The following is a 21,924-nucleotide window of genomic DNA, read 5'->3' as shown; positions in this document are numbered from 1 at the left end:
TGGATTAGAATCAGGCCCTCTGGTGTTTCATTTGGATGTTTTCTCTGTTCCTGGGTGGGGAGAGCTTCGGATTCCTCCCACATTCCAAAATCATGCATGTTGGCTTCATTGACAAATTGCCTGTGGGCGTGATTGTGACTCTTATGCGTTATTTGCCTACAATTACAGTATCTGCCTTGCAACTGGCTGGTGACCAGCCCAAGGAGTACCTCATCTCTCACCGAAAATTAGGTGTGGACCCCGAAGAAGAGGCTTAAATGTGTGCCAGTAATGTTTACAGAGAGCTACAAACGAAGGACTAGCAATGTATATCTTTGTCTGAAATTCGTGTTTACATTTGGGATACACTGTGGAGAGTGAATATGTGCATGATGGGAACAAGGACATGCCCTGACCTGCACCTTAAACTATCTGCCGACCAACCTCTGCCAAACAGTTCTCAACATGCTCTCCAGTCTGCCCACCACACCACGCAAACCCCACCTCCATCAGACGCACACATTCATTGTGTGGACTTGGTGTGCATGGTGGCGGATCTCACAAAGCCCACGAAAGCTTTCCAGCAGCGTATCTGACCTTTTCATGAGAGACACAAGGTGGAGGGTAAGTGAAGGAGCGTTAAAGTGAGTAGCCATGCTCCACATGAACTTTTTGTCTAGCATCCTAATGTCTTTTCAAACTTAACTTCTTCCTCCACATTTTTTCCACACACCTTAATATCTATCTCCACATTCTGTTTTCAACATTGTATCATTTTATTTCATCACCCTGTAGGTTAAAAAAAATGTATACACCTGTATGAATTTCACACCAAATTATGTTTGTGTTTTGTAGTGAATTCCTTTTGTGCAAGCAAATACTTTTGCTTTTCTACTTTCTCTTTTTATAATTTTTGCTGCTGTAAATTGCTAATTTCTCCATTGTGGGACAAAATAAAGGGGTTTCTTCTTCTTCTTTAATTCAAATCAGTTCTGTCTTGGTCCACGCATCACCCCTTAACAAAAGAAATTTGGGTAAAATGGTTGGGTAAGTTTTGCATTATCCTGCCCAATAACGATGCAAAAAATGGTGTTCAAAGCAAACACTGGAATATCAACGCACAGAACATGCTAAATACACAGGTAACAGCCACAGACGGAGAACCCCATCCAAATGCGAGACGATTTTAACACATTTAAGGTAAAGGACAAGAAATGTTACTGCCATTCGCCCGACCCACACACCTACTTAGTCCGTAAAACAAACACAATGCAGCTTCGTTTCTGGCTAGCAGACGTCATGACAAGCAAAATGCTTTTGACATAAAATCTAAACGTGAATCTAAAACACCAGTGCATTGTGAGTAAAAAAAAAAACACTATTGCACAACCTTCCATGGGCCTTTAATCTGCCTCTCCCTGGCTATTCACTTGGAACATAACTAAGTACATTAGATGTGTCATTATTGTAGATTCACACTCTTCAAGCTGTCACCGTCACACTTGTCTGCTTACCATATTTCCTCAAAAGAGTACAAACTATTTTTGGTGTCATATTTGTAAAAAGATTTTAAATCTCTTTGAATCTGGTCGTATTTAAGACCTCCTAAAATGTGTGAAATTGCCTACATTAAAATTTAAAGCTGTAAATGTACCACTAACTGCCACCCCAAAACTAAAAAATATTATTTCAACTCTACATTACACTTAAATGTCATGAATGCAAAACCTATGATTCAAGTGATCATTATTCCAGTGCGGCACGGTGGTCGACTGGTGAGCATGTCCGCTCAAAGTGCAGATGTGCAGGGTTGGATTCCGGCTCCAGCATTCTATGTGGAGTTTGCATGTTCTCCCCGTGCCTGCGTGGGTTTTCTCTGGGTACTCCAGTTTCCTCCCACATAACAAAAACATGCATGGCAGGCGGATTGAACACTCCAAATTGTCCCTCGGTATGAGTGTGACCGCGGATGGTTGTTCGTCTATGTGTGCCCTGCGATTGGCTGGCAACCTGTTCAGGGGGTCCCGGCTGTCTGCCCGGAGACAGCTGGGACAGACACCAGCACCCCCGCGACCCTCGTGAGGATAAGCGAATTAGAAAATGGATAGATGATTATTCAATGGATGCCATGTTTTTCTCATCATTTTTTTTCTTAACCGTTTCCCATTGAACTTTGTAAAAGAGTGTAACATACTGTAGCTGATAAAGATGTAGATTAAAGTATGTCATGTTATTTTCTTTCTATAGCCCACTGTTGGTTTCCAATTTGCTGCTGATAGAGCACACTTGGATTTTGTGTGATTATTTATCCTTTGACAAATGGCATATTTAGATTTGTTGATGTACTTGTTTTAATCATATTTTTTAATGTGCTCCTTTTGTATTGTTTCACTCTGGCTGTGTTGCAGGGAACTGGAGCAGTTTGATGAAGTGCCTTCTCTGGCTTCAGAGCAAAAAGTTGACTTTTAATATCACAAACGAAAGAGCCCTCATTTTTGTTTCCATTTTTTGAAGCGTCCTTTTTGTGATTCTTAACTTCTACAAGGATTACCATTCTCACCATCAGATACTTGACAAGTACAGTATATGGGAATGCGCTTTACTGCAGATGAACTTCAGTTTGGGGAACTAAGCATTTTCAGGCTCAGCCTTTTTAAATGTTTCCCCACCCAGTGAAGATAACTACAAAATAGCTCTATTCTTGTTTAACTTGCATCAACTGACTGGATTTTTTTCGGAAGTGAGGTTCGCTTCAACAACACAGTGTCACCATTGTTTTGACACCCACTTTTGTCACACAACCTTAACAACCATCTATTAATGGAGCCTGGAGCAGCAGGATTTTCGACAGTGAATGAATCACCAAACCTGTCGCTACGATCAGGGACAACCATGACCACGGATGGCGACTCCTTCCTGAGCGTGGCTACCCTACCCTGCAGGCACTTCTTGTCAGCCAATGTCATCAATGTTGGTAAGTTTTAAACTCTTTTTCTCCTTCAGCTACGAGCCGGATGCTGATTGGCTTTTTTTCGTTTATGAAGTGCGCCGCTCTTCACAAGTGTTCCTGTACATCCGGTAACTATCTTGTCATGTGGTGAGCTACATTCAAATAATGTCTGATGCGACTAACGTAACACTGTCTTTATGTTCTCCAACAATTTTGAACAACTCTGGCTCTAGCGTTATACTCCCCATAAACTGGATTGTGATGCCAATACCAAGAAGTTGCTCGATACTAAGTTGTGTGTTGTAGTTAGGTGTTGACTTGTTGTGAAACAAAGTAGACTCTTGCATTGGGCCAAGTACCTACAGCCCTGCCAAGTTGAAGCTAATCCTCCCAATGTAGCAACCAAGACACATCCTGTTTCAGTTAATGCGTGTGAAGGATGAATGAATAAATGACTAAAACTTCCAATTTAAACTCAGCATCAGACTGCCTTTGAATGTTATAGAAAGCCATCTGCTGAGTTTCAGCATGTTTAAAGACCGGTCAGTCAAACGTTCACATCTGCCCGTTTATGTACAGAGCGGATAATGCAAACAGGAGGGCCAATTAACTCATTCACTCCCAAAGACGTTTTTAAACGTCTTTTCAGACTTGGTCTAGAATTGGCTGGTACCGAATGAGTTAAGACCAGAGTAATATTTGTTCCAGTCACGACAGGACGAGGAACATTTGGGTTTTTCACGATTTAGAATTTATTTCAAACTAACCAGTAATGCTAACATTCCTATTCAGAGGAAGGTTTATGGGTAATGATTTAATGGTGATAACTCTCAGACAGAATATGTTGCTTCGTATTATATGGTATGGTGAAACCAAACCAAAACATCTTTCAGTTTGAAGCCAAGCAAGGACAACAGAATACATTTGAGCATAAAACGGTCCCCATCGGTACAGTTTAAAATAATTGTTTTCTTTGCATTGGGTTCCATCTTAAGGAAACATGGTATTCCCTTCCACTGCTATGCAGATGACTTCCAGATCTATGTCCCACTGAGCAAGAAAGACGCCTTCTCATTAAGGCCACTCCTATCCTGTCTGGAAGAAATCAAAACCTGGATGGCACAAAATCTCTTGAGATTCAATGAAAAGAAGACAGAGGTGATATTGTTTGGTCCCAGTGGCCCTTGTACATTCCATCCTGTAGACTTCGGCCCCCTGTCTCCTTATCTTAAGTCAACAGTCTCAAACTTGGGCCTTAAACTGGACAGTGATTTCAAACTCGATCGGCAAATTGGTGCCGTTGTTAAATCCAGCTTCTTTCACCTTAGACAGCTGGCCAAAATAAAACCTCTCCTCTCACATGAACACTTTGAGACAGTAATTCATGCCTTTGTCACATCCCGGCTCGATTACTGCAATGCCCTTTACTTTGGAGTCAGCCAGTCCTCCATTAAGCGCCTTCAGCTGGTCCAGAATGCCGCCGCTCGCCTCTTGACTGGTACTCGTAAGAGGGAGCACATAACTCCTACTCTGGCATCCCTTCACTGGCTCCCCATTCATTTTAGAGCTATTTTCAAGATCCTCTTATTTGTTTTCAAATCTCTGAATAATCTCGCGCCACCTTACCTCTCTGAGCTCATCCGCCCCTACACACCTGCCCGGCGCCTCAGGTCTGTGGACCAGACTTTATTAGAAGTACCAAGAACTAAACCGAGGCTCAGAGGGGATGGAGCCTTTTCTGTTGCTGGTCCCTCCCTCTGGAATGACCTCCCACTGAACATTCGGCAAGCCTCCTCGCTGCCCATCTTCAAAACCCTCCTCAAAACTCACTTGTATTCTTTGGCATTCGACTCAGCATGACTTAGATTTGTTCTTGGTTTTACTGTTTGGTGCTTTCTACCGCCTTTATTACCGATTTGTCTTACTGTTTATTGTGCATGTTAAATTGCTCCATGTACAGCACTTTGTATGCACCGATGGCTGTTTGAAAGTGCTCTATAAATACTGTTGACTTGACTTGACTTGACAACCACTTTATTTCATTTTTTTTCTCTTGATTGTGCATTGGTGACACCCTTGATTCCATCAGTCTCAAAGAGAACAAATGACTAAATTCCGGACATCTGGGACCACCATGCATGGGAGTATGTTGTAGAAATTATGTAGTGATATTCTGCACTTGGCTGTTATAACCAGACGGGGGCAGTGCAATGCTCTTCTTTCAATGAGAACCCGACTGGATCTGCCTTTAGGTCCAAGTAGGCAGCCTTTCTTCTGGGTGGCAGAGTATGACCAGAAGTTAATGAGCTTTTCATTCTGTCGTCCTGTAGAGGGAACACATCACATTTCAAAATTTGTAGTACCGGTACATTGCATTTCTGAATAAAAGGACAAAAAAGAGGAAGAATCAAAATATTCACTTTTTTGAGCATAGTTATTTGACTCTTTACAGCAACAGGTCAGAGTTTCGACACAATCCAAGCTATGATGTTGGTCAAGATGTGGAACAAACACCACCCCGCACCCTCACATTAGAAATAATAGAAACAGAAATAATTTGTTCCATGGTCATATTGTCACCACCAGTAAAACCTTTATTACCTGTACAACCAAATGCAAGTGAACTGGTCTCCGAACAAAGGTGACTAAAGCTGTGGAATAACAATTGCAACATTATTAGAGTATGCCAACAAATCGTAGTTGAGATGCTAGGAAACTGAAGTGTTTATCAGTTTCTGTGATTTTGATTGACACCACCAGTACAGCCAGCAGCAGTTCTTTTTTTGTCTTGTTTTGATTGTTTAAAGCTGTAGCTGAGTGTTTATTTCGTCAGATACACACAAATAGCGAAAGATATGGCTCAGTTGGGCGTCGGAAGACACGATGTTGACTGGATGGAATGGCCATTTATTTATTTATGCTGCAAGGAGGTGAGCACATGACAGGAGGAGGAGGAGAAGGAGCAGGAGAGCCTTCGACCCCACTGAGCTAAGACGCAGGAATGACAGGCAGTGCAAGCACATAACAAGCAACTGGAAAACAAGGAAAACATTTTTTCAGTCTTCTTGTAAAAATTAATTCACTGCTAATAAGCAGTGGCGGTTCTGGGGGGGGGGCAACGGGGGCCAGTACCCCTGTAGCACCGATTCTGGCCCCCCCTGTGGCCCCCCCTCCGAGCGCAGATTACGCAGTCGTGCCGAGTCGCCGACGCGAAAGGTGGAACCAAAGTGCGTGATTTAACATTCTAGTCGGACCCTTTAGTGCGCTGCGCCATTTAAAAATGAGCGGGAAAATGAGAAGCAGTCCGCAGAGAAGGAAATTACCACGACACGAGTGCTATTTGCGTGTGTGTGTGCGCGCGTGTGTGCGCGCGTGTGTGTGTGTGTGTGTGCGCGCGTGTGTTTGTGTGTGCGTGTGTGTGCGCGCGTGTGTGTGTGTGTAACTTTTTTAGTCTCCCTTTTTATTTTAATTTTTATTTAACAGGATCAATATATAAGACATTGCCTTTTAAAATTTGGATAATTATATGCATGTAAAACATCTAGCTTCAGTGTATTTGCAATTTCTGTCCCCGGCAGGCTGGTACCATATCATCCCCTGGCTTGAATATTCTCAACAGACGTATTGTTACGCTTGCAGACATTTTAGCTCTCCTAATACTGTTTTTTTCTCATCACTGTAATGTTATGACTACAATTTCAATGTCTGAAGAAATAAAATGTCAAATAAGATTTCGAATCTGTCTTTTTTGAAGTCGGAAAAAAGATGCTTGGTTGAAACTTACTTTCATATAAACAAAATCATTGTGGATCGATGTCAGCAGTTTGTCTTTTTAAGTAATGAACAATGCAGAGAAGAACAACATTTTGATCAGTTGCCATTGTTAGGATGGTTGTTGTTGTTGTTATTGTTGCTTTGGCTTGATCTGAAGAACGTGCTGCTGCTTCGCTGATAGTCACGTTCACATGATGCCTTTTCAAATGATTCAACAAGTTTGACGTACTGCCAAAAGCACGTCACTATTTATGACATCTGTTAGCCAGAGCAGAGGCTCTCTGTATTTGTTGAATGTTGTTTACTTTGTACCTGATACCCATCTGACTAGCGGACTCAAAGTTCAACACCAAAAAGTTACAGTAAAATAAAATGTTACATAACTTGGGTGCTATTCTCATGACCGGTGTAAATCCTGTTTGGCATGCGTCGTAAATCTGTGGGTTGGGTCCGATGTTGGTAATTTTGTCGATGAGGAAAAGATGGCAAATCTGCGTAAAGGAGGGCTGCGCTGCTGTCGAAGTGACCACAGCCGGCATCAATATAGGCAGTCAGAGTAGTTCCTTTGATTCCTTTTAAATTCTCCTCCCTAGTCACACAACTGAGTCTCAACATGACACATCTATAACAAGAAATGGGCACTTGGAGAATTACACCCCCCCCCCCCCCCCATCCCTTGCTGTGCCGACCAATGGGATGATTTAAAAATAAAATACAACAATTCCAAAGGTTTGTTTTCTACTGTTCACATATTAGTGAAAGAAATATGTCGCATGAGACTAGCTGTGGTGGTCCAGTGGTTAGCGCGTCTGCCTCACAGTGCAGAGGTGAAGGGTTCCATTCTGGCTTCACCCTTCTTGTGTGGAGTTTGCATGTTCTCCCCGTGGCCGCGTGGATGTTGTCCGCTTTCCTCCCACATTCTGAAAATATGCGTGGCAAATTAATGGACTACTCTAAATTGTCCGTAGGTGTGAGTGTAAGTGCCGATGCTTGTTTGTCTTGTGTGCCCTGCGATTGGCTGGCAACAAGTTCAGAGTGTCCCCCGCCTACTGCCTGATGACAGCTGGGATAGGCTCCAGTACTCCCGTGACCCTCGTAAGGATAAGCGGATCAGAAAATGGATGCATGGATAGATAGACCAGCTGTTTACCCTGTGCCGATGTTGACTTACACTTACAGGTGCCCTGAGCATCAATTAGCAGAAATCAATTATCAGTAGACGGACTTTCTGCCACCAAAATGTCACTCGGCCAGGAGATTCTCCAAGATCCTCATTCTGCTGTGCCAGCTCATCCAGCTTGGTGGAGACAGATTTGCCAAATTCACGAACATGCGCAGCGAGCGAGCCTTGTGCTGAAATGAAAATCAGAAGTTGCCGGCATTTGCGCCATGGCACAGATGCACTGTCGACACAACAGACCACTTTGTATTTACCCGTTGGGTGAGACTCAAATATCGTAATTAATTGTACTGTCATGTACAAAGTGTGAATGATGAGCATGCAGCTGCACATCAAATATTATCATAATTAATTGTCCTGTGTCATGTGGAGCAGTGACATGACGCAAGAGGAAGGAGCTGTGGGGTGGAAAGGAGCACTTAGATGTCATGGGTGAGCCATGTCTAATGGAGTAATGAAAGGTATAAAGTTAAATGAATTCCATGTTAATTGGCTTGATAAATGGCTTAATAACTGAGATGAATATTTGCAATTCTAAAAATTCAAACACCAGAGTTCGCCGTCCTTGATTTAGGCCCTTCCAGATTTAGGTTTAACCATGAAAGAGAGCCTGACTTAAGTTATACATTTTCATCCATCCGTCCATTTTCTAATCCGCTGATCTTCACAAAGGCAAAAATTTGAGCGAACAAACCCTAACCCCTAACCCTCACACAACCCCCTAACCCTAACCCTGACCCTAACCCCCTGGCTCTAACCCTAACCCCCAACCCCAACCCTAACCCTAATCCCCTGACCCTAACCCTAGCCCCCTAATCCTAGCTCCGAACCCCTAAACCCTAACCCAACCCTAAACCTGACTCTAAACCTAACGCCCAACCCTCATCCCTAACCCTAACCCTCACCCAACCCTAACACTGACCCTAACCCTAACCCCTAACCCTAACATTAACCCCCTGACCCTAACACTAACCCGAGCCCTCACCCTAACCCCAAACCCCTCACCCTAACCTCTAACCCTAACCCCTGCCCTAACCCTAACTACGAACCCCTAACCCAAACTCCAAACCACTAACCCAAACCCATAACCACTTAACCCTACCCCCCAAGCCTAACCCCCTAACCATCACCCTAACCCTACCCCCTAACACTAAACCTTTGTCCTCTACCTACTTTCAGGTTACTCTGGAGTACGGAAACACTGCGTTTTAACCCTTTGAAACAGAGAACGGGTCAGTGGATATTTTAGTCCCCGGGGCAAGCAAGATTTGACAACTGTCATGTACAAAGTATGAATGATGAGCATGCGGTTTCATGGGTCAGAGTGAAATTGCGTCTGTAGTATTGTCTGTTGCCTGGCATTGATGGGTGATCCGTCCAGAATAAGGGCACATCGATGATGGATGGATGTGTCTTTGGAATTGAGAATCACATTTGAGTGTCTGAAATATTTTGTGGTAATCATTATTAAATGGGACAGATTATGTGAAGCCCTTGTGGAAACAAAGGAGAATTAATTACATTTTAGCACATAATTAAATGATTGGTAATGAACATTCTGCTGTCATAGTATTGTTTGTGCGTGTGTGTATGTGTGTGTGGGTGTGTTATAGTCTTGCAACTAAAATATTTGGGCACATTTATGCCGATGTCGATTCTTTAAAATGTAACATTGTGTCTTGTTTGTTTGTGCACGCATGCGTACCCATTTACTTGCGCTTTAATTCTTCCGCAACCCCTCCTTCCCCTGAGGACACTCTCTTTACATTGACACTCATTATCAGCGATATCCAAGCCAATTAGCACCAATGGCGCATTCCATCTTGCTTTGGCTCCAGTGCTGCCATCTGCCAGCCGCCATATGTGAGAGCCTAATGAATAATATAGCGCGGCGCAATTGCAAAATATCCTTATGTACATAATATGCAGTGATTCTTGGGGTGGTGAGTTTTGTGTTGTACTGAGGCGATAGGGAGGGATAATGATCATGATATGCAATATTAAAGAGCATCTTGAAAATGCTGAATTCGCCCACATACAACAACCAACGCTCCGGGGACTTTTTTTTTTTTTTTTAGGTTATAAAGGAATGTTGTCGACTATTAGTGTAATGTGTGCATTAATTTGATGAATTTTAATGCAGTTCTAATGAAGAGGTGAGTTTAAAACCTACCCAACTAAACTTCGGTGTGTGTATAGAATATGAATTAGAAATACTATAGAAAAGGAAATAAAACAACTAATATCCGTGACTGATTGGCGACTGGTTTGGAGAAGGGGTGTCATGATATGTTTTTTTGACCAAGACGATTTGTATCAACATGAGGCCTAGCGATTCGACAAAAGCGATTTATTGCTTTTTTAGGTTGATACAATTTGATAAGATAAAGATGATTCTGAGATAAGAAATAAATAAGGCAGCATCACCTTTTTGTGTGTCCCACGCTCTTGGACAGCAGCCGCCGCTGTTGAATCATTCAGGTTTGCTGCCGTTTGTGATACCGGCTGAGCTGCATCAACAAATTCTCATGTTGCCCTTACATTTCACTCCGCATTTACCAAGACTATACATGGCAACCACCTTGTCAAAGTGTTTCCACACAAGCGAAGGTATCGTGTTGTCTTAAAATCCTACTCGTCCTCACTGGCAGGATTGTTCCGTGCTTGAAATAAATTCCTGGCGCAGTCCGGAAATGACATGTCCAAACGAAAAGCGAAAAAAAATAACATTCATTCGCAAAAAAAAAGATATTAATAATCTGGGGTTTAAAATTCTTTTGTTTTGTCAATCAATTGCTCAATAATTATGATATTGGGTCGATATGTGAACTAGTCCAGCTGGATCGCGAAGCAGGCACATCAATGCCTCGATGAAATAGATGATCGTATGTGGGTCATTCCAGCTTTGGAGGAAGTTTTGGCTTTAACTCTTTTGATTTTCTGCTACAAATTCTGCAATAATACAACGATCAAAGGCCTGATTAGCTCAGCTGAGATATTTGGTAATTTTTTTATTATGTTATTTTATTTGATGTTTACAATATCTGACACTGTAAAAACAGTATCAGGGTTTCAAGGTAACGGGGTTCCAAATCCGGACGAATGTTAGCTTTTGCTCAGGAGGAGAAGCTGTCTTTTTAGCTCGCTGCTCCTGCTAACAAAGAGGACAAATTTACTAAATATGTCAAGAAATAGTTCAAAAAGAATTGCCTTATTGTGTTCATATGCATAACAGGGTTGCATGAGGTAGAGTGAGACCTTCAATCAAGGGTAAAATGTGAAAAATAGAAAAGAGGAGATACCTTTGTTTTACCCGTTCTTTTGGAAAAATATTTTATTCGAGATTCAATTTGGTCATTTGGCTGGTGGGACAGGAGAAAAATAGCATTTTGGAGCATTTTATCCATCCTTGCCCCCTTTAAATGGGGTTTGCCTCAACTCTTTTGATGGTACATAAATTTTAGATGTCGGGCTCCTTTCCGCCGACAATGTGAGGTTGTAAAATTGAGTTCCTCAAATATTTTTTTTTCTTTTTCTGACACTTATTTGCCCAAAGATGACCAGTGTTAAAAGAGAAACGAGGAGCGAGGAACGCTGGGTTGGCCATGAAATATGAAACGGACAGAAAGGCAGAGGCAGAAAGTAAGAAAGTGAGGGAGAGGTCTCTGCATGGCTGGGGGGGGGGGGGATGGGATGCACAGCATCTGCAAGTGGAGCACAGAAAGAGAATTGTCCTCAGCTGCACCATTGCTTTTATGAGAGACGAGCGGCAGCAGGAGACAACAACCCTGATTCTTAATGGAGTGTGTGTGTGCAGATGTGTGGATGGTTGGGCACGCACGCACACACACACACACACGCACACACGGAAATGGAAGAGACTACATTTAATCGCGGCTTCCACATTTGAGTAGCTTTGTAGTCGTAAAAGATGAAGCAAGACACCATCACAGGAACAACAGCTTTTCATAGTTCACAGCCATACTATTCATAGATATTATTGGCTGCAATGTTGTGAATATACGATCGACAATAGTGTACCATGGTAATGTGAATAATTTCGACATCAAATGCATAAAAAAGGACAATGTATACAGCAAACGTGGTATACCTGTGCAGTCAAACAAGATGGATATGTCGTTACTGATGATGAACACAATGTATCCCAATATGCATCTTGAGGTTGTTTATGTGGATTGGTTGCCAACAAATTTTGCTCAAACATGCAGTGAAGTTAAAAAAAAAAAAAAAACCCCAACATTGTTCAGTACATATTGCGAATGCTTTATAAAAGGTGTTTTGTCTTTTTCTTTCCATATCAGAAAAGCACTTATGTCCAAATGTCAGCACCTGCCCAAACCTTATTGGAATTTAAGCCAGACAAACTCATAGCAATAACTGGGCAGAATTTTACACCGATTCCCTTTCTTACGATCAAATTAACCACAATGAAAATGACAAAAGAAAAGAGTCCGCCACGGCGATGTCATGAACAAATTAGCTCGCAGTGGCCGAGCTTCTTCTATTCAAATTTGCCCAGTGGCCCCATGCTGCCTCTCACAGGTCATTCCCGGTGCAATGATCGTCATCTGGTTTGGGCGAGGAGACTGGCGATTTTCCGTGGACATGCAGTTAGGTGTGTGGTGTTCTGTGTTCTCCAATACACCGCACACTGTGAGAGTAGAATTAACACGCAGCAACCCCCCCGGGCATGTGTGGGGTCTCTCACATTTCAAAGTTATTAAAAATGGTGATACTGTGTAATGGTTGAACTGTACTGTTAGAAATGACATTTTATCATGTTCCAAATGCAACCGTGACCTGTGTTGTGCACATACCAAATTGCGACAGTGGTAGATGAGTGGCCACGAGCTCAACGGACTGTACGTTCCTGTTGGTAATTACGATAATGCTCAGTTTTGATCACATTGCCATGTCAAGGTTTGCAGCTGAAGAAAGCGGGAATGGCAGGAGCAAGTACAAAGGAGAACAATCTCTAATGACTTTGTGCGAGGATAAAAACAAGAAAACAATCTACTGAATAATTATCCAAATTTACAAGTCCCACGAAGACACATTTTAAAGCCAACACACCCAAGGCTGGGCCACTTCTTGCACAGCTAGTGAGCCATGAAATACGATGATAATGATATTTTAACTACAGTATTGTAGTTTTAAGTGGTGTGTGACTGTACTGAGATTAATCTCGAACACGTTGGATTCCATATTTAGATACATGAGCGAAACATAAACACTTCTCAGAACAATGCAATAGCGATCTTTGTCATCGAAATAAAAGCCAGAGAATGTATTTGTTCTTAGTTTTGTCAAGTCAAGTCAACAGTATTTATAGAGCACTTTCAAACAGCCATCGCTGCCTACAAAGTGCTGTACATGGAGCAATTTAACATATACAATAAACAGTAAAACAAATCGGTAATAAAGACGGTAGAAAGCACCAAACCGTAAAACCAAGAACAAATCTAAGTCATGCTGAGTCGAATGCCAAAGAATACAAGTGAGTTTTGAGGAGGGTTTTGAAGATGGGCAGCGAGGAGGCTTGCCGAATGTTCAGTGGGAGGTCATTCCAGAGAGAGGGACCAGCAACAGAAAAGGCTCCATCCCCTCTGAGCCTCAGTTTAGTTCTTGGTACTTCTAATAATGTGTGGTCCGCGGACCTGAGGCGCCGGGCAGGTGCGTAGGGGCGGATGAGCTCAGAGAGGTAAGGTGGCGCGAGATTATTCAGAGATTTGAAAACAAATAAGAGGATCTTGAAAATAACTCTAAAATGTATGCGGAGCCAGTGAAGGGATGCCAGAGTAGGAGTTATGTGCTTCCTCTTACTAGTACTAGTCTTAGTTAGTTCGTTACTTAGTTAGTCTTACTCTTAGTTTTGTAAAGTTTCCTTTTCACTCATTGGTTTAGTTTGTGTGACATATTTTGCTCATTATTAGCAATGTGTCAGTCAGGCATATCCAGTTCTTCTGAGACATTTTTATTTTCCGGATAGTTTCAAAGAAATAACTGTCGTAGCAAAAATTTAAAGCATTGTTTTTATAATGCAGACGAATTAAAGCACGAGACAGTGTAACACATTAACGCGAAGAAGCGCATGAGCCTCCGTCTGCTCTTTGCAGATAAGCTCGTGCTTTACGCTTGTGTGTCATGTGTACTGTTCTGCGGTTGTACTTGTATTGTTCTAACCGGCAGCTTATCCAAATCCAACAAAAAGTTGATGTACAGTTTTGCTAGCCAATATAAAATAATGTTTGTTTCAGTTATTAAAAAGTGTGATTTGGGCCTCAAATGTTCCTTCCTGGAGAGAAACCGCTTCTCAGTGATTCAAGGTTAACTGTGATTGAATAGCGTGTTCATCAAATTGATCTAACACCTTTAGTCAAATGCACTCTGATCCATCTGATCTAAAGAAACGTCACCGACGAGCAGCCGTGATACCACAAATGAAATCTTTAGCACTTCAACTGAAGTCTAAGTGTCCATCTCAAAAGTAGTGTCAATGAGTTCTACCGAATGCCGGCACCCAACTTCAGTGAATCAATCAATGCTCTTAATGTTCTGCTCTCTCCTCTCTCTAGTTCCACCCCGCCATATTCAATCAGAGCAAGTGTTAATCTGAAGTGTTAAACCCACCCTGAAGCCAACAAGACATTCTGATGTAGTCATTTATTTAAACCGGTACTCTCACTGAGGGCAGAATCTCCTCTGTCAAAGACAGTTTAGTTCAGAAAAGTACCAAAAAAAAAAAAAGACCTGTACTTGATCACATATAAATGAGGGTATGAAAACAAGGAACAGAGTAATTTTGGACGACACGTCTTCGAAATGTCGGAGGAGCGTTCCCTCACATTGCCCTTGCAATGCGTTGCCTCGCCCACAAGACGCTTCAACTGAGTAGCGGAAATTTTACATCAGCTTTTTCGAGGCCTTCTCCATTTTTATGGTCTGGGCTATTTGCACTAATTTCTAGGGCATCGACAAGGCTGATGCTAAAGATGCATTGAGTCACATCAGTCCGCTAGAACACCAACAACTGGCAAGAAGTAAGACCGCATTGTTTGGCCTGCTTGATGGAAGTTTAAAAAAAAAAACTTGTTGAATGAAAGCGTGAGCAGACGATGTTTTTGTGCAAGTCGTGCAACAAAGACTTTTTTTATCACCAAAGCACCTCAAGCCGCACCGGCGCTTAAGTTTGCATCAACAGCTGCAATACAAGAAAGTAGTGTTGTGTGGGTCTTTGGCTCTGTAGTGCCCATACGGGCTGTTTTTGATTGCATTTTGTTTCATTTTGCATCAATTGATCATTTATAATTTGAATGAAATGGCTTGTTGTGTCCAATACCATTATTCACTGAAAATGTCATTAATTATGCGTCCGTGCTGAAAACTCCCCAAAAAGATAAACAGGTGCATGTAGATAAGGAGCAACACCTTGCAGACCATTTTATTTGTACACTGTTTCTTCATTTTGTGCAGGCACATTTTAACTGAGCTCGATTGCCCCACAGAGCGGATGGAGGAAGTACAAGGGAGCCGAAGAGACAACTATTAAAACAAAAAGATTAAGCATGTTTTTTTTTTAAATGCTTATCCTACCTCCAATCTCATGAATAAATTCAACATACTAACTCTAATCCTAACCCCATAATAGAAGAGGTTATATAAGGCATGGCTGCGCAGTTGAATTTTTAAACGGAAGAGCACCTTTGAGGCGACCTCAGTGATTTGTTGCTGTTCCAACTTCTTAACCAACATGATCGTAATGCTCAATTCGAATCTTTTTAAGGCCTCCCCTGAGGCCTTTGGTTTCATTCCTCTCCGATCTTCACGCTGCCTTTACCTTCCTTCTCGTAAAAAATAAAACCGGAGCGGCGCATGCCCAATGTAAAAAGTCCTCATCATGAAGAAGGCCAATTTTCGTAATGGCATGAATATCCACTTATTCATCACGGTGGAGTAGTTTCTCAGCATTTAATGAGCAGGACAGCGGTGGACTATTTTTGTGCAGCTGATGAGCGCATCAGGCTTCAGTGAGTCCAGCAGTGGAATGGATGGTTCACATTTACTTTGTGGTACCGGAGAGATGCGTCAGCCAAAGTAATAGCCTGTTACAATATCTTACAAAATGCCAGTTTGCACCGCTATTCTCCTCATGAAATTGTACACGACGGTCAAGCTTTGTTGAACGGAGAGGATGTGGTTCTGTTCCTAATTTACAATATTTCAAAAGTGAAATTAACTCAGTGCACGATACAAGAACTGTATTTAAATGTACAGTAACAATCAGTTCAGTTCCACCGGGAAACCATAAAACCTTGATAGCTATTTAAGAGTTTCCAAATAAAATGAGCTGTAATGCCTGCTGACTAGTAATAGAGAATCCTAGAATCGGTTTGCTTCCAATGCATAGAGTGGGACGCATTGATAAAGTAAATGTGGGAAGAGGAAAACAATAAATATGGCAATTGGAAAATATTAAAAAAAAAACATCAACAAAAGGCATCATTTTGACACTGCTATTTGATTTATATTGTGTCCATGTACTTATTGTTGTGGTCATACAATGTGATCTTCACATTAAGGAAGAAAAATCACTATTCCAATATACTGCGGTGAACGGAGTTCACAACATATTTTTGTATTGCTCTAAATGCTTTTTCGAGTGCATAAACTCAGACTGTGTGAATAACTGCCTCACAGATGCCCCTTCAGATCTTTCACCTCCTCCATCGTTCAGCGTGTGTTCATCATCGCGCAGCTCTTCAGCTCACTGGACCGACTTGTTTGCAACATTAACTCATCAAGCCACCTCCGATGCTCGCCGCGGTCAAGTGTTATTGACGCAAAATGGTGGTGAGCATAACCCACCTGTTACTGAACCTAACCCTGAATTTATAAATATTCATCCAAATATTGATAGGTTTCACATCATTATTATCCATCCATCCATTTTCCGATCTGCTTTATCCTCACAAGGGTTGCGGGGGTGCTGGAGCCTATCCCAGCTGTCTTCGGGCAGTCGGCAGGGGACACCCTGAACCGGTCGCCAGCCAATCGCAGGGCACACAGAGACGAACAACAATTCGCGCTCACAATCGCACACTAGGGACAATTTTGAGTGTTCAATCAGCCTGTCAAGCATGTTTGTGGAATGTGGGAGGAAACCGGAGTACCCGGAGAAAACCCACGCAGGCACGGGGAAAACTCCACATAGGAAGGCTGGAGCTGTAATCAAACCCGGTACCTCTGCATTGTGAGGTCAACGCGCTAACCACTTACCCACCGGGCCACCATTATTATTATTATTATTCATTTTTTTATTAATGTGATGATGATTGGTAGTCGTAGCAGTTCTGACTGAATTTTTTTTTTAACATTTGCTGACCAGAGTAATTATAGTGCAGTCAGCAACTGTCTACCCGGCCCAATGTACTGCACTGATTTTGTTACCATGACAACCAGGGCTGGAGCCTGAATATTGCAACTAGAGCCCAGCATGTGCGTGTGTGTGTGTGTGTGGGGGCGGGGGGGGGGGGGGGGTGTTGAGTGAGTGGAGGGGGTGGGGATGAGCACCATTAAGACTATAAGATTATTTTTACTCACTGAGGCAGCACTTCATAGACTACGTTGTGTGTATGTGGCACGTGGACACGTCACCTACAATGTATTACAAATACCGCCAACTACACTGAGACTATATGTGAAACCTATCAAACACTAACGCTAACCTTTTTGTAGCAAGAATAGGGGTCGCTTGGAAGAGTGTCGAAATTTAATTTAATAGGGACCGGGAGAAATACCTGCATTATGACTGCTTGCCTTTAGGGGCTCTATGTCAAATTTTGGATCGTTTATAGGGTGATTGGCAAAAAAAACTCATTAAATCAGTCTTGAAATATGCAAGAGGCTTCAATAAACTAAGTTGGCAGTTCTTATGTCAAAATAGAGGTTAATACTTTACCCAAACACACACACACACACACAGCTACTGAAACATACGAGACATACTACAAGATCCTATTCTATGCCAAGCCTAAATGGAGGAAGAAAAAAATGATCAGAAATGAATGGGACGTAATGCAGAAACGAGTCTCATAGAAAGTGGTAATAATGACTATAGTCACAGTGGCGCACTTTATGAATTACACAACATTGGCTAGCGTTCAGATCTTTCACCTCCTCCACTAGGACCGAGTGGGTGCAAATTCAGCACTTAGGTTTCATCAACGGAGTCTCACGTGATGAGCAGGTGAAAGGAACTTTGACTTTTTTGCAGAAGAAAATAAAAATAAAAATGGAAAATGAGGCAGCTGGAAGCAGGAAAACGAGAGCTTCGTAGCGTTCTTATGGCTGTGCGGTCACGGAGCTTCTTCAGAAAAACCTTGGATGGTTTTCCTGGCCTTCAAACAGGGAGCAGAGCCGGCTTAATGCTTCAGTTTGTGCTCCCGGCAGCCGGCTTGTCACACCTAACCTGCCATGTGTGTGATTGTTAAGGGATTAGAAACCAGGAATCAGGCTAGTTGAAAGCCAGAGATTTCGAGTGCAACCAAAAAAAACAGGCAAAAAAGGAAAAAAAAAAAGAATTGAAAATGTTGGAGTGGAGAGAGCAGAGAGGGCGAGAGGAAAAAAAGGGGAGGCCTTTGTGCATTTCATAATTCCTAAATTGCATCACTTTTCGTATCTCAGCTGGAAACATTTTGAACCCTTCCGAAAAGTTCAGACAACTAGGATACATGTTATCTCATAAACACGACCAGGAAAATAATTATTTCCATGGCCAAGCGGATTAATCAATGCAACGTTAGCGGGATAAGCAAAGTGAACTATGCGCAAGCATACATGCATATATTTTGGGTTTCAATAGAGATTTTGATCGCTACACTTGCATAGAAAGCTTGTAGCTGTAGTTCTCACATCCATCCCTTGGGGTTAGTCTGGGTCCAGCTATGCCAAGTTGGTTGGAGTTTATTTTGTTGTGTCACATTTTGATTTGATGAATCAACCTAAAAAGGAACCTTAGATATCTGGAGAACTTTTATTCTTTGTTCTTAAATGAGTGTCTAAAAGTAGTTCCGTATCTCCGTCTCATCCAGCTAGATGGAGGATTGTGTCTCTCACATTAGCAAACCTTTACATAATTCGCCCCACCACCCCATTTCCTACAAAGATGTCAAGACTTCAAAGCCATCTTATTATACCTTGCCTCACTTGCGCATCATCGATGCGATTTTATGAAACACCCCGTTGATACTTGTACAATCAAGCTTCTGCGTAAGGCGATGTAATGCAGTAGAGGTGCTGACTACTTGCAAATGAACGCTCATTAATCTAGAAAACCTTCAAAGAGAACTATAGCGTGCTGGAACATGATTGCGGCTATAAGCAGTAATGCGCTGTCCTCGCGAGTGAAGGAGTGCAGTTATCAGCTAACACTAATTCACCTCATTACAGCCTGTTAAAGAACCAAATTCCAGCAGAAACAATATAATGTGACGGGTCTCGAGGCCATCAAAATGAAATGATGGTTTGCGCGTTACTGGAGGGCACTGAATTTGATCCCCCAATTATATACACGTGTGGACAATGGTTGATACCCTTCTGGTGAAAGAAGAAATGTTCACAGAAATAACTGAAATTGACACAACTGACAATAGAACTAATGGAAATCAGGATTTGCTTTATATTCATGGTTAGACGACAAACAAATTTGACAAAGAAAGATGGTACCGTATTTTCCGCACTATAGGGCGCACCAAAAAGTCTTCCATTTTCTTAAAAGCTCACCGCGCGCCTTATGTGGCCTTGTGTATGGTCATTATGGTAATACGTCGACCCCAAAATGGCTCCTTGCTGGAGGCATGCTTACAATGTTGTAACTTGCTGTTGGTTCAGTGAACTGTGTCGCTGCTTTATTAAATACGTTTTTGTTGCAGCTCTGAAATAAGGAGAGCTGTGGTGTTATTTTTTATAAAACACACACTTTATTAATGGTTCTCACAGTCTCAACAAATACGGGTACGTCTTTGTCCGTCTCCGTGCCTTCTGTTCTTCCGTTCGACTCGAGAGGCGTTCATGACCGCCTCCGAAAACGTAAATGAATGATTCCTTCAATGAAACTACGAAAATTAAAAATAATGCATCAAAACAGACAATCAAGCGAGGAAATGAAAAAATAAATTCTCGAGCCCCCCTACAGAATTTATTTCGTGATTTCCTCGTTTGTGAATACACAACAAAGCAATAAATAACACTTCTGAGACAGTCCAGTCTCCAACATTTAACTAACATCTGATCGTTCTGTTGGAGCTTCGCTCAAGGAAATGCCAAAGGGGGTGAGGGTGGGTGGGGCTATAGAATTTATTTTGTGATTTTCTCGCTTGATTTTCTGTTTTTATGCACTGTACTGTAATCGTTAATTTATGTTTTTCGGAGGCGATCATGAACGTCTCTCAAGTCAAACGGAAGGCGTGTAGCTCCATCTAGTGGATGCATTTTAGATTGCGTCTTATAATCCAGTGCGTCCAATATATGAAAAAAAATGAAAAATTAGACCATTCATTGAAGGTGCACCTCATAACCCAGTGCGCCTTTTAGTGCGGAAAATACGGTACATTGAACTCCATATTTTGTTGCGCAGCCCTTTGAAGCAATCACTGCAATCAAACCATTTCTGTAACTCTCAAGAAGCCTCCTGTGCCGGATGACAGATATTTTGGTGTGCAAACTGCTCTGTCTCAGGTTGTCTCAGGTTCAAATGTGCTGCCTTCTCCAGACTGGATTTTTTTTTACCCTTCCACGATGTTCACTAGGATATACTGTAGAAAAGGGTTTAGAAAGGCCACTTCATAATGCTTGTATTCCATTTTCTTTTTATGTTTTGAGCCACCCCTGGGTGTTTTCAGCTCTGTGTGTGAGTCTTTATCCTGTGGAGGAGGCGCGACCCATGTGATCATGGCTTCATGTACCTCAAGCTTTTTGACAGCGGGCTGAGCATTTCATTTCAGAATGCCTTTATATGTCTTGGGTCTAGTATTGTATCCTGCACAGATTGAGTTCACCCAATGCCAGATATAGCAAAGCAGCCCCAGGATATCACTGAGCAGCTGTTTGTCCATGTTTTGGTGAAGTGTTCTCTTCTTTGTACGGTATGTTTAGTTTCTGTCCAAGGACATTCTCCTGGAATCTTTGTGCTGGTTTAGTTAATAATTTTCAGTGAGCGGAATGGGTTTTCTACCTTTACCAAACATTTTGTCAACGTGTTATGAATGATTAAAATTAATGTAATTTGCTCCATTTGACTGAAATTACATATTGAATTAATCTTAACAATCAATTGCAAAAATAATGAACCCTGCCGGTCTTACCATTCAGACATTTTCAGCAGAAGAAAACATTTTGTGTTCTTGCTTAATTCATGTATGCAATCATTGCATGACCATGTTGTTAAAAATAAATAATAATAAATAAAGGTTTTACTAATGTGTATAACGTGTATTTAAGGTACTTTGTACTGAATTTTACGATGCCCAAACGTTGGGTATTTCACATACACAACCAATATAATGGACGCTTCTCAAATAGTTCATATGAAGTAAGGAATGTTCCTGCTTTGTTCATTCCTTTCATCTATAAAAAGTAATTAGAACTTAATAAAATATGGATTTATGTATTGTTTATGATACAGGTTCGTGCGTGTATGTTCACCCCGGTGGATGAGTGGATAGCCTCCATTTGCATTCAGGTGTGAGGACGGTTTGTGTCTATGCACGAAACAGCATCTTCAAATGAATAGCAATCAACTGAAGAAAGGCTTCATATTTTCACCTGGAATCACCTTTCAGAATGTTTCCCCATCCGAAAGGGTTTGCACAAAAAGCAATTGTAATTTTTTGGTCACCCAGAGAGTGTGATTAGATATGACGGATACGCTTGAACGTGATCACAAGAGAAAGCAAATGTTAATCGTTGCGCTCTTTAGACGGACTCATAACAGTTTAATGGAAGAAAGACAAAGAAAAAAAAT

General features: G+C 41.8%; 1 protein-coding gene across 1 annotated transcript in view; it reads left to right on the top strand.

Moving 5' to 3' along the window:
* The first annotated feature begins 498 nt into the window (after positions 1–498).
* Positions 499–21,924, top strand: part of plch2a (phospholipase C, eta 2a) — a 114,057-nt gene continuing 92,631 nt past the window's right edge. Inside the window, exons 1-2 of the mRNA XM_086135580.1 lie at positions 499–603; positions 2,388–2,953. Coding sequence (XP_085991706.1) covers positions 2,800–2,953 — 154 coding nt within the window. The 5' untranslated portion in view covers positions 499–603; positions 2,388–2,799. The remainder of the gene's footprint in view (positions 604–2,387; positions 2,954–21,924) is intronic.

The sequence above is a fragment of the Hippocampus guttulatus genome, chromosome 1 (assembly GCF_054856545.1).
Source record: "Hippocampus guttulatus isolate MCC_2025c chromosome 1, RoL_Hgut_1.0, whole genome shotgun sequence".
In the NCBI taxonomy this organism is placed as follows: Eukaryota; Metazoa; Chordata; class Actinopteri; order Syngnathiformes; family Syngnathidae; genus Hippocampus; species Hippocampus guttulatus.
Note: the sequence above shows the minus strand (reverse complement) of the source record. Positions and strands in the feature narration are given on the sequence as shown.